The following is a 13,995-nucleotide window of genomic DNA, read 5'->3' as shown; positions in this document are numbered from 1 at the left end:
GCAAAGCTTATGTGCTAGGGAAGGATTAAAGGTCTGAGTCAGTGTGTGTGTGTGTGTGTGTGTGTGTGTGTGTGTGTGTGGTGGGGGGGGGGGGGGGGCGGTCTTTTTCACTCTACTCTAGGGACTCTCTTCTTCTCTTGGAGCTGGCAACATAAGCAACCCTAAGAATTCTGAGGCTATGTAGGCGAACTTTCCTCCATTTAAGGATTAAGAAAATTTTCCATTCTTTGTTTTTCCTCACTGATTTTTTTAAACCCTCTTGACTTTGGTGCTGAGCATTGAGATTCAGGGGATGGGCTTATAGAGTCAAAGTTAAGAGAGACTCTAGTGCCATCATCCAGCACACTGGCAAAGATTTCACACTGCGACTTAGAGGTACCAAAAGCCAAGGTAGTGATTAGCTGCTGCTACCTTCTTTGCTTTGCACGTATATCTTCCCCAGAAACCTCTGTGGAAAAGGTGGCTGGCAGCCTGAATATGTGCTCCAAGTGTTTCTAAGATAATACCTTAATGTAAAAACCTAAATGTGAAGGTCTTTCAGTAGTTGTATAATCAAATGGCAGCAGAGACCATAGAGTTATACAGATGTCAAAACCAAGCAGGTGTGGTGGGACCTGAGACTACGGAGTGCCTATGCCACTGATGGAAGAGACACAGGACTAAGCTGAGTAGTACAAAAATCCACAAAGTGAGCTCAGAAAAGTCATCATAATCACTCAGAAAGGTCACCAGAATTGCTCAGAAAAGTCTGAAATGCCAACAACACAAAAAAAGTCTAAGATTATTAGAAAAGCCAGGGGTCATGTACTCAATAATTCTTCCTGAATATAACAGCCTCCATGTGGAATAAGCCATCAGAATTCCCTGGAGGATTGTGTAGGCCCAGTGCCTCTGTGGACCCTGCCTTCTTTTTCAAACACCAATCAGCATTTGGAATTGATTAATTTTTCTGTGTGTGGTGGCTAGAGCATTCAAGCAGGATCCTACAGAGCAGCAATTTTCAATCGGTGTGCCATAAGAATTTTTAACACATGCAATAAGTGACTATTTAGTCAGGGGCATTAATCTCTTTTCCCTTAGATTGTCAATTAAAAAAAAACATGAGAACAGTCAACACAACGATAGCCATCTGGTGTGAATGAATCAAAATTATACCTTTTTTGTCAGATTGGCAAAAAATATATAATGTATTTTTTGGTGTGCCGCAGAATTTTAGCAATTAATTTATGTGTGCCATGGGATAAAAAAACTTTGAAAATCGCTGCTCCAGAGTAACAATTTTGTTAAGTTATGTGAGGAAACAGCTGTATGGAAAAGATCAAATTCGTAGTCCTTGGGGAAAGTGTGGTGGTTTGAAAATAAAATGTAATATTGTCCTTGTTCTGACAGAGAACAATCTGTGAGGCACTTAGGGTCAAAAGATTGTAAAAACTTTACTCCAAAATCAGCCTGGAATGAGAGATATATGCATTGCTGTAAGAAGGAGGAAGATTGAAACTGTAGCAGAGGCAGAGAGAGAGTTCAAAACAGGTGAAAGTGATGAGGGTAAAATGGCAACAGCAAAAATCCTGAGGTCAGGGCAAAGATATTGGAATGGACTTCTCTAACCGCCTTTTATGAAAACTTTCTACTCATCCATTAAATGTTTGATGTTAGCTGCTTCAAGGAACCTCCACCAGGCTCCTTTCCAGACTCCTGAGTTCCCATAACAATCCCAAGAATATATCTAATACTAGGCTTCCACGTAGTCTCTGTTGAGTGAGAGATAGACAGAAGCGTGACTCTACCTCCTTTTGCCCCACCTCGTCTTCCCTGAGCTCTGGGCAATTTAGCTCAGAAAGGTAGAGAACTCAGAGTTATGGTTCCCACAGTTCTGCAATGCCCATTATAGAGTCAAGGGGGAAATGCTGTGGCTTTGCATTCACAAAGTATGTCCAATGGTAAGTTACCTATAAGTTGGTTAACTTTGTTGTGGGAATTTGTTAGTCATGCAGCAAATTCTATTAGCCATCCTAACAATGATTTCCATACACTTCAATTACTTCTAGAATTAAAGAATATTCTACTGCCTGAATTTATGGCTGACAACAATCATTAGGTTTGGTTTTGTCACCAAATGGCATAGTCCTAGCTTTATTGATGAAATCAGATGATATATTTACAAGGGGTTTCATTCCTAGAGACTTGTTATTGAAATGGTCTCTTTGATGTTCTCTGAATGAATTTTACTGTTGTATTTTCTTGTCTCTAGCTTCCAATGACAACTGCATACATGGTCTCTCTCTCTCTCTCTCTCTCTCTCTCTCTATATATATATATATATATATGGACCTGTGCAATGTTAATGATATTAGCACAGATTTCAATTACATCTGAATAGTCAAGCATTAGGGAGTTCTTCTCATGAGGTCACACTGCTCAAAGAAGATAGTCAGAGGCCCTTGGCAGCATCAAAACACTCAGGACTGTAGAACTAACACCAGGAAACAAACCATCCCTTTTTTAGACAGAGACTCTAAAATGAAACAATGGTGTTAGAAAACACAAATCTTGGATTGGCACCCAACATCTCCTTTAGAAAGGGGGAGGAAAGCACTCTGACCTATGTCCCAGGAGGGTGGCATCCATTACATTAGTGGCTGTGGCTTCTAGAGAGATCTCAGAGGCAACATGCATCATCACTAATGTACTTGATAGCTCAGGGGTTCCTTCAGAAAGGGTACTCATTTTGTAGCTAATGTAAGTTAAAGTGCTTGTCTTTGTAGTGCAGTGATTTGAAGTGACATTCTATTAAAGGTGTTGCTGACATAAACAGGTCTAGGTGGTAACAGGACAATTAAACAAGAATTATGCTTGGCTGCTAACCTTGAACCTAATAGTCTTCAAGAAAAACACAACAGTCTTCCTTTCCCTCCATTTTTTTTCACACTATAGTCTCTTTTTACAAGTGACAAGTTCAAAAACGGAAAAATTATAGATTAGGACCTCTGTTTTCTACCACTATTGTTTACTACTATCTGCTGAGAGACTTTTTCAATGATGAGAACTTGTAGTAGGTCAGTTTAATCTAAGTTCCATGTTAATCACGACCTTGAGGCTTTGCCAAGAAAAAAGTGGTGACCAAATCGTCCTGCCTTTCTGGCTTAATGATGGGAGCATGAAATCCTTTATCAGCAAGGGCAATGATCTAAAGTACAAGAAGGAATAACCATGACCTATTCCAAAGCATGTAATTTGTTAGCTTCAGCTAACATGGGAGCTGGGATGCAATGCAACCTAGACATATTTGAATCTTGACAATCTGAGGACAAAAATTAAGAAGATGAAGTAACCAAGGCCAAACATCAATAATTAATGTCAATAATGTAAGCAAGCTATTACATTCAGGGCAGTAATAAGGTAAAATTGCAGTCGTTGCTATAGTGAGATAGGTGAAATCTAGCAGGTGGGATAGCTTGAAAATGGATTGGGAGAGTGGATAGGAATTTGGTAATATTGTAGGATTCGCTGCACTAGGTGAGAGTTAACCAATATAACTGGTGCAACTAAGTGCTGAAGTTGGAATAAAGGTGAGAGAAGGCACTGGTCAAATTGGCTTAAAGGCAGCATTTCCAAGGGCAACCAGCTGCTAAGACAAAAAGCACAGCAAATAGACCAATAGGCAGTTGACTGGTGAAATGTGATGGGCAGAAAAGGCTGGAGTGCTATTCCTCTTGAGGCATTAAAATAGAAAGAACTTTTTCAAGAAAGATTGGGGCATATAAAATACGGCACTCAGTTTTGCTGATTATAACTCCGAAACAATCACTAGAGTAAAAGGAAGCCAAAAATGTGTTCAGGGGGCAGAGGAGGGAAGAAAGCTATGTAATGCTATTCTGTACCAAGAACGTTGCCCAAGATCCGATGGCTGAGACCACATCTGGTTTCACATCTCTGTGGTGTCTATTCAGTCATGGTTGTGGTTTCTGGGAATAGCTCAGAGGCAAGAGCTGTCTGATGGCAAACATTATGAGTTCTATATCCTTGTGGCTCAATGTGTGACCCATGGACCAATAGCAACAGATTTTCTGGGAGCTAATGAGTCAGAAGCTGCATTTTAATAAGACCCTGAGATGTGCAGTAAAATATGATGCAAGTTTCACAAGATATAATACCGACTGACCCTTCAACTTAATGGGGAGAAAAAGGGATTCTTAGAGTGGCATTTTTAAATCATTTTGATTCATGGAACAACCTAAGAATCTGATGGAAACTATGGGCTCTCTCCTGAAAAATAATATATACACACTGTCATAATGCTTACATTTTCTTCCTGAGGGTTAGGGATTTCCTGAAACCTATGCATGGACAGCCTAGCTATCTGTAGACCCCAGGTTAAAAATGTTGTTGAGAGGTGATTAAGGTGACAGAGAAATCAAAGCAGTATAAAGAGTTTGAAAGGCAAAAAATATGCCCCTGTCCAACATCATGGGAATGTTGTGGTGTGTACCGCTTACCTGGGAAAGGATCGGAATTCAGAATTTGAAGTGTGGCTTCTACCTGAATGCTTATCACTTTCACACCATCATAAAGACAAAAAAAGTCATTAAGTTGAACCATTGTAAATCAGGCAATCAGGGCTGTCTGTGTTTTACCACGGGCATCATTTAAAATCCATAAAGGAAGACAGACTTTCAGTCAGGTTTTTAAATTTTTTATTAAATTTTAAAATTTAATGGAGTGACATTGGTTAATAAAATTATATAGGTTATGAGTGTACAATTCTACTATTGTTTTTTCAATTCTCTATAGACAATGCACCCCCCTGAAGCCTGCACTCAGGGCTCCCACAGCCAGCCTTCAGTACACTGTTCGCAAATACTCATTCCTTTGGGCACATTTTATGTTTGATTTTGGAAATAAAATAAAGATGACCGAGGAATGAAATGAATCCTTAGGGACAAGTCAGCTCTGCTGGAAAAAAAACCATGTGACTTCATGGGAAACCAGATTCCTTCAACCAGGGAAAGTCTGAAGCCCAAACAAGTGTCTCTAAGAGAAAAGATCTCATGGTGGTGACAAAGGTTAGTTATACTTTGTCTTCCCTTTTCTGGTTCAGAGTTCAAAAGATCTCTTGTGATGGGGGGCGGGGCGGGGGGGGGGGGGGGCAAAGAGTTCCTCTGTTTGGAAAACCTACTCTCCTTCACTAAAAGAAAAATCCCCTTTCCAATGCCCATGTCACCTATCAAAAAGCCACCCAACTGAAAAGCAGGTAATAGCGTCATTGTGGCCTTTGAGATAAAGTTTGCCTGTGGCTGCATGTTAACTTTCTGTTTGCAGCGGTCTTTAAAGCCAGGCTATTAATAATGCCGTGTATAACAACGGCTTTTATTTATTCATAAATACAGCACAAACATCTTACTTGTCAAAAGGAAAGGATTTTCTTTTCCTATAAGACGATAATTAATTCAGGCTGGATAAACTTAATGGTGTGTTTGCCATCTGGGCAAAGCAAACAAAACACCAGAATAGAATTGTGTGAAGTAAAATAATCAAAATATGGGATAAAAATATGTGCTTAAACTGTATTTTGATTTCTTTAACTACAAACAATTTTCCACCCCAAGTATTATGCTCATGCTTTATTTGAAAGAAAATATAAAAGGCAACAGGGCATAGAATAAATACCCAGCTGAACATGGACAAAAGTTTCAGGTGATTTCTCTCCTTTTTGTTTTTCCACATCAGTAGGTTAAGCAAAATGTTTCACAGGCTCTGCATCTCTCCTCATCAATACCCATGAGGGACAGAACCTCTTATAAAATAAAATAATAATAGAGATGGAAGTGCTTTGTGAACGTTAAAGAACCATAAAAGCGTAAGAGGGTTATTATTTCCATCAGCCTGGTGTGTCCTCAGAGAGCCACCCTGGGAGCTCTGATGTTATTAACTCAATTCAGGAAGCCGAATGTGGCTGATGATCATGATCTTTAATACCCTTGAAAAGAGAGTACTTGTCAAGTGGGACCATCACTGCACCAACTTTCTAGCCTCACCTTTAAGCTCCTCGCTGTCACTTATTCAGAAATATTGCTCCTTTTTCATCCTCTCCTTAAACACACCAGTCTTTGTTTCTTCTAAGCCACTCCGCACCCTGACCCCATAAGTCCCTGATTTCAGGGAGTATAACTGTGCTTTCTCTCCATCCCACCACATCTGTCTTGCCTCTTTCCGTGTCTGGTTTTAACCGTGCCCATCACCAGTTAGCAGAATGTATCATTACACATATCCTGGAGCCTTCCTCTACCCCATTTTTCTGGATCAGGAGGACCTGTCTCCATCACATCACATGGTTCTCATTAAAATGTGATTTAGCCCTGACTGGTTTGGCTCAATGGACAGAGCATCGGCCTGCGGACTGAAAAGTCCCAGGTTCGATTCCGGTCAAGGGCATGTACCTTGGTTGCGGGCACATCCCCAGTAGGTGGTGTGCAGGAGGCAGCTGATCGATGTTTCTAACTCTCTATCCCTCTCCCTTCCTCTCTGTAAAAAATCAATAAAATATATCTTAAAAATTTTTTTTAAATGTGATTTAGAAAGTCCTGCTTGCAAGAAGCCTTCCCTGTGTTAAGATGTAGACCACAGCTCAATTCTGACTATTGCAGAACTCAACACCGAATTTACATGTTGATCCTCATGACCTTTTGTCTCTCACGTCCTATGAACAGTAAACAGGTTTGTTGTAGTTGACAGTGAACGAATAATTGCTTGTGGAAGTTGATCTCCAGTAGGTGTTGCAAGGAATTCATTAAATGACTGCAATACTAAAGTGTAAGATGATGTTATCAGAAATATATTTTTACCCTGGGATTCAGTGGTTGGGAGATTTTGACTTCAACTCTTCTCGGGACACTAGACACATGTATTGTTTTATACATGTCAGAATAAAAGTCCCTTTCTTTTGGAGTATAAAGCAAAATCCTTACCAGAGCCCATCCCATCAGATGATACTTGGTTTCCCAGTTTATTTCAGTGCTTTCTCTGAGCCTGGCCACTCTGGCCTTCCTGCCACTCTTTGAATATGCCAAAATCCTTTCTCACAGGCTGTTTCTCCAATTGCTTCTTCCCACTCCTCCCCTGCTCCAAATAATTCCTAATTATAATTTATAGTTGAACTCAGATGCCACGGTCTTAAAGAAGTTCTATCTGATATCTTGAACCAATCCCTGTATATGCTCTGCTGGAGCCCTTCATAGAATTGGTATAAATGAACAAGTACTCACGTGATTAATTGGGTCATATGACTTTCTTATGCTAGAAATAAACTCCATGAAGTCTGAGACTACCACGGCCTTATTCGCAGCTGTAACTGCAGCACCCAGCATTATGTTCACACAGTAGGTTTTCAACAAATTGGATTACAATATACCTGAAGGAGTGAATTCCTTACTGAAAGAAAACAGTGACAATGATGACATTCAGGAAGTGTTGACAACGTTTCTAAAAACTGAATGAGCAATTCTCAGTTCTGCTTCTGTGTAACGAGTTCCTCTGCAATTCCTCTCAAGCTTATTTTGAAGTCTCGGATTGAAGAAGTAAAATATCACGACTCTTCATTAATGATTCATTAATTTTCCTTCTGTGTCGCATCAGATAGATTATACAATTGGGAACTTTTCAGTGAAGCTAAAATTTACCTTGCATAATAAATTCCTTAGTCAAAACAAAAATTCAGCCATCAGACACACTCAGAAGCATGGAACCAAATCTCTATGGAAATGGGATTTCCCCTGGGCAAAATGTTTATACATGGTATGCATCTGCTAACTGACTCACACGTGAATATAGAAAGCTTACACAAAGCCTGATATAACACAGATGAAGGAACACAGATACATTTGCTAGTATTTCTGTGTGTTGGGGAGGAGAATATTACTTGATTTTAAAATTACTGCTTGATTTTATTATTGTGTATGTCAGTTTCACCTATGAGCCATTAAATTTGATGGCCATAAACAGTAACACATCAAAATATAAGCTACTCTCACAACAGCAGCATAACAAAGTAATTCCATTGACTCTCTGTTCTAGATAAAGAATGAGAGTATATAAAACTAGACCTGTGACTGGGTTTTAAAAATCCCTGTGCTCACCAATTCTGTCTTGTTCCTGTTTGCACTTCCATGTCCTCTGCCTTCTAGTCCTTTTTGCTTATTCTGGGAGAGGTTAGAAATAATATTTTCTCATACATCTTTTTCTGTCTCTGCAATGAGGAAAAGATGAGATTATAAGTCAGCAATAGGGCTTTGGACTGTAAACCTGACTTTTATTAGCTTTACCTTTACTATGTGAGGGTCTAAGACTACAGATGTGTGCTTTATTATTTGGTATTCACAAACACTTTCAGCAATTAGGGCAGTAGGTGAGACAGGAGGGCAGTGTCTTTGTCCAGGCAAATGACATTGGGCTGGTTAACTACGGAGGACAACTCAAGAAGGAAAAACTTTGAAATAAAATGAAAGACTGATTTTGTTAAGAATATAGAAATGAAAAATAAAAGGTAATGTTTTTCATTGTTATTTTGTTCTTAAGTTAGCTAAGTGTGTTTTAAGAAGTTGTATATCTATGCTTTGGGTTTCTCTCTCTCTCTCTCTCTCTCTCTCTCTCTCTATATATATATATATATATATATATTTTTTTTTTTGTTAATCCTCACCCGAGGATATTTTTCCATTGATTTTTAGGAAGAGTGAAGAGAGAGGGAAAAACAGAAACATAGATGTGAGAGAAACACATTGATTGGTTGCCTCCTGCCCTCGCTCTGGCCAAGGCCTGGGCTGCTTTGGGTTTCTTAAGATCCATGTTAAATTAAGCTACTAATGGGGAGGAATCCTACTTTTGAGGACTGAAAAGTGCCAAATTTTAAACCCACTTGCCTGCTTATATGCCAGAATGGATATTTGGTCACTGTAATATTCATTGTCATTATTGGTGATGTGACTGCTGCTATGATTTTCCTTCCCCCATCCCAGCAAACACTGTAGGGAGGCTACCTTTAAGGATTGAATTGGAAACTTAACAGTTTAATTGGTGCATTTTCCCTACCTTTTATCAATAGAAATCTAGGGGGGGGACAAACAAAAGATAAATTTTAAAAATTTAATTTCAGATGAATTAAAACAAACAAACAAAAAACCAAAAACAAGCAACAAAGAACTGCCACCATCCTAATCTCTAAATTTTAAAGTGTGGCTTCCAAGAACTATTTGTCTGGACTGAGGTCAAGGAGCAACTGAGAGCCAACACATGACTCTGAAGGTCAAATAGGATACAGATTTCTTCAAAACTATCTTGAAAGAAAATTTAGAGTGTATATTAATGAGATACATGAGCATGGATGGTGCACTGGTGACAAAAGAATGTTGCAATAGAGAACCAGTTTGTACTGTGCAATGGAGAGAAAGCAAATCTGTAGAAGATCAATTCCTACCCTATGGTCTCTCAGTGAAGAGTCAGAAGGGAATTGGGTGAAAGAAATTTGTGGTGAGACAAGTACATTTCATTTAAGTCATAGTTCACTAAAAGAGAGCTTACAAATCTTAGTATATTGCAAAGCTATATAAATAATTATTTTATGACAGAAAGTCATAAAATCAGTTAATTATACAAATACAGCACACACACACACACAAAAAAACCCTGAAAATAAAGTACCTGTGCTTGGGAAAGCATGAAATAAAGTATCATTGCAACCATTTGTTTTCTACATACAATTCTACTTATCAGTGAAGGTTTTATTGCCACATTACGTACATGCCAGGAAGTTGTAATTTTTTTCTTTCATAACAGTTCTTTATATGTCAATAACCAAATTACAGAGGAAATCCCTGATTTAACACCTAGTTTCTCCTATCTTGTTGACAGTCAGTCAGTTCTCCCTCTGGGTGCCACACCTAGCTGAGAAGTAAATGAAGGCGGGTAGTCAGTGGTCCCAGACCCAGCAGTTGTTAAATAACTTGACTCTCAACCTTAACAAATGTCCCTTATTTTCTTATAAGAAGTAAAACATCGGTGCAGTTTCAAAGGATAAAATATGTACATAATTTTATTCAAAAATTTATATTATGTTACAAATATGTACAATTTCAATAATAAATTAAAAATAAATGTCCGTATACATCATGTTACTCAATGCCATTTTTCTGCCTTCATTTCTAAGAGTTCATCTGACGCAAGATTCTGATCCTCCTCTTGCTAGAAAAACTTGCTTTGGCAGCACACTGGAAATGCAAAGTGTTTCGGTGCCTTTGAGCAATGGGAAAGTGTTTGTAAATAACAGAAATGCTGAAGAGGATCACTGCAATCAGGAAGTGCCGATGAACATTTGTACAATATTTACAAAACTTCGCAAAAATTCTTTAACATTTTTTTCCTCCAATTCCTCACATTCTTTGCATCCAGATTCAGTAATATTCTGCAAAATAAAAAGAAAGGATTAGAATGGAAAGTCTGGTATATTTTGAATCATACAGTGAGGTCTCGAGACATGAAAACTTGGGCAAGTTAATATCATATTAGGAAGAACTGGGAAATTTGATGTGGGCTTATTTTTATAATGGACTAGAGGCCCAGTGCATGAAATTCGTGCACAGGGGGTCTCCTCAGCCCAGCCTGCACCCTCTCCAATCTGGGACCCCTCAGGGGATGTCCGACTGCTAGGGATCACAGGGATCGGGTTTAAACCGGCAGTCCGACATCCTTCTCATAATCCTAGACTGCTAGCTCCTAATTGCTCACCTGCCTGCCTGCCTGGTTGCCCCTAAATGCCCCCCCCCCCCGCCAGCCTGATCACTCCTAACTGCCCCCCCCTGCCAGCCTGGTCGCCCCTAACTGCCCCCTGTGCTGCCCACCCGCCTCCACCAGCCTGGTCACCCCATGCAGCCTGCTTGTTCAGTCGTTTGGTAGTCCCTCACTAACCCCCCTGCCGGCCTGGTCATAGGCAGCCATCTTGTGAGGGCATGAGGGTTAATTTTCATATTACCTCTTTATTATATAGGATTAAGGACATTGACAAAAGTATGCCATGTCTATCAGACTGTGGATTCCCTACTTAGAGCCTTCAATGGTTTCTGTTCATCTACCTTCAAATGAAGTCCAAGCCTCCCAGCATGGCACATAGGCCCTGCTTACCTATTTCTTGCACATTTCCTCACTGTCTCAAACATTCTGCCCTAGGAACAGTGAGCTCACACCTTTATCCCCATGCAGGCCATGCTTTTAGGTGCCTCACTGCCTTTACTTCTCTCTCTGTCTGTTCAGCACTTCCTATTTCAGCTAAGATTACTCAGCTGCTGTCTGGACTAGGAAGTTTTTCCTGAACCTGTGAGCCCAGTGATTAGCCTAAATGTCCTATTGCTACATTCTCAGAATCCCTGGTGTGGATTCTCCCTTACAACGCATCGCATATTAACTGATGTTATGGACTTTTATGCTTTTTATACCACTATTCTTAAATGCTTCCAGGAGAGCATGGCCATGAAATTTTGTTTCCCTAGCATTTAGCACAGGGCTGTACACATAGTATTCATGCAATCATTGCTGGTTGAATTGAACTATTTATGTGAATACCACAAATCCTTGTAATTCAAACAGAGTTTCACTGATAACTAGAATATTTCAAATGTAGGAATCATAAATACATTTTTTGAGATCAGCTGAACCATGAAACCTCTACCAGCAAAAAACAAAATTAGATTCGATATCCATTAAGCACTTGAAATTCAGATTCACCAGTATTCATCAAGCACAGATTCTATGCTAAGCACTGTCATATTCCATATAACGCTGTCCGATTTAATACTGAAAATAATCATGTCAGATAGGAAGGCAGAGGTATTAAATGACACAGCTCAGTTGACATAATAAATGAAATTCTCCATGTCCAAGTCTATTGACTGTGCAGTCCCGCCCACTCCTTCCACTACATGTGTCACACTATGCCAGAATTGCATAAAAGAGCTGACCATTGATACTGTTATGAATTATTTGTTGCATGACTCAGTCTTTCTATCAATAAGATAGAAATGACACATCATAAAGAGTATTTTAAACATTAGCATATTCTTTTCATAAATACAATGAGTAAGTAGGATATGCCAGGCATCGTTCTCGGAGTTGGGATCCAGCACTGAAAAAAACAAAACAAAAAAACACAAAACCTGCCCCTTTGAACTTGACGTTCGAGTGGGGAAAGGCAGACAATATTCATTAAGTAAAATGCATAGTATGTCAGAGAGTAGGACATGCAGAGAAGGGGACGTAGCATGCTGACATGGACATGGACTGCAAACTGTAAAGAGGTGACATCACTGAGAAGGTGACATTTAAGTAAAGACTTAAAGCAGCCTGGAATTCTTAGGGGAAAATCCAAGGTGTCCAGCCACACAAGCTGTAGGCTCTTTGCACTTTGAGTTCCCTCCACCTGAACATACTCCCCCAAGTATCCTTAGTGCTCGTTCCCTCATGTCTTTGCCAAATGTCAGCTTAGTAGGTAAGCCTTCTCTAAAGTAGAGTCCCAGTGCCTTTACCTGCCTTCCTTTTGTCCATTAGATTTAGTGAGTAACTGATGCATTATTCATTCCCTTATTGATCAGTTTACTTATGCTTCCTCCCTCCTTAAGATCAGGGGCCATATTTGTTTTTCACTCCTATTTTCCTGAGGGCCTACAATGGGGCTCAAAAATTATTTGTTAAATTAATTAATTATTATATCTTCTTTGTTCATAAAACTTCTTTCTATCCACTTTGCTTTGGCCACTAGCGTTTTGCCATGAGAGCCATAATCTGCTATACCTTCGCATAGCTGATCTCCCAGACTACAAGAGGAGCTCCCAGTGTTTGCCTTCCTGGAACCCCATGCTGCTAATGTTGCCTGAGATCGTCTAAATTATTAATATTTGATACTCAAATTATTCATATTTTTTGTTATCCTTTTACAGCATGTATAAAAGGGCGGACTCTGACGTGAAACTGCTCAGATCTGAATCCTGGCTCCCCATTTCCTTAGCTGCATGAATTGGAGGAAATAATTCAAGCTCTCAGTGCTCCAATTTCTTCAACACTGAAACAAACAAGGAACTTCTACCTCACAGATTTATTGTAAGGACTCAGCAAATTACCAATTAACCCCTAAAGATCGTGTCTGGCAGAGTAATAACCCAATAAACATGGATTACTAGTATTCATGCCAAACCCTTAGTTATGCGGAGTAATGTCTACCCACTGCACCTGCTGATAAACACCTTGAGGTCAGTGACCTGACTGGTTCACCACTGTCACTCTAGCACTGAAGCACACTGCCTGGCACCATGCAGTACACGTGTGCTGAATGAATAAGTCAATGAGCAGTTTAGGATCGTGTGCACACTAGTGATGCTTCCATTCTGGATGCCTTTGAATTAAGTCCCCTCCCTTCCGAGCGTCTGCTTGTCCATTCTATCCAGCTCATGACTTCCCCCAGTCAAGCCAGAAACATCTGCCGTAACTCACCCCATTAGATGACAAACTGGAGTTTGTTAGGATGATAAGGTTTTCTATCACCTCTCTAATGTCCATATTATTCGACTCCTGCCAAATAACGTGTAACTCCAGGAGAAAGCACTTCATCGCTGTGACTTTGCAATTGGGCTGAAAATAAAGTTACAAAGAACCACTTTGAGAAACACGTTATTTTCCCATTTTTCATTTTCATACAGATGCAACTTTGATTTTTTTTAAAAAAGTCAATCCAAATATTTTATAAAGAAACACAATACCCCTACAATTTTTTACAAAGGAAGCAGCTTGATTTTTTTTTTTTAGCAGTGAAATTGAAACCAAAGCAAACTGCTAACAAAGCAATCAAGGAGGATGGTGATATTATGCAGAAGAAAGAATGAAACTGGAAAACGTGGAAATGCTAGGCCACCTTTACTCACTGAGCACAGTTCCTCTGTTTAGAAGGGTGAGGATACTGTC

General features: G+C 39.6%; 1 protein-coding gene across 9 annotated transcripts in view; it reads right to left on the bottom strand.

The window, feature by feature from the left end:
* Positions 1–10,066: 10,066 nt before the first annotated feature.
* The window catches only part of IL15 (interleukin 15), a 61,426-nt gene continuing 57,497 nt past the window's right edge, over positions 10,067–13,995 (bottom strand). For all 9 annotated transcript variants that reach the window (XM_070417214.1, XM_070417218.1, XM_070417219.1 and 6 more), the window contains 2 exons: positions 13,528–13,665; positions 10,067–10,453 (listed from right to left, as the gene is read on the bottom strand). In XM_070417214.1, the coding sequence (XP_070273315.1) occupies positions 10,343–10,453; positions 13,528–13,665 (249 nt within the window). In that variant the 3' untranslated portion in view covers positions 10,067–10,342. The remainder of the gene's footprint in view (positions 10,454–13,527; positions 13,666–13,995) is intronic.

Source organism: Myotis yumanensis, unplaced genomic scaffold, assembly GCF_028538775.1.
Source record: "Myotis yumanensis isolate MYYU_CA2020_CCGP unplaced genomic scaffold, mMyoYum1.0.hap1 SCAF_5, whole genome shotgun sequence".
Lineage (NCBI taxonomy): Eukaryota > Metazoa > Chordata > Mammalia > Chiroptera > Vespertilionidae > Myotis > Myotis yumanensis.
The sequence above is the reverse complement of the archived record's forward strand: the minus strand, read 5'-3'. Positions and strand labels throughout refer to the sequence as shown.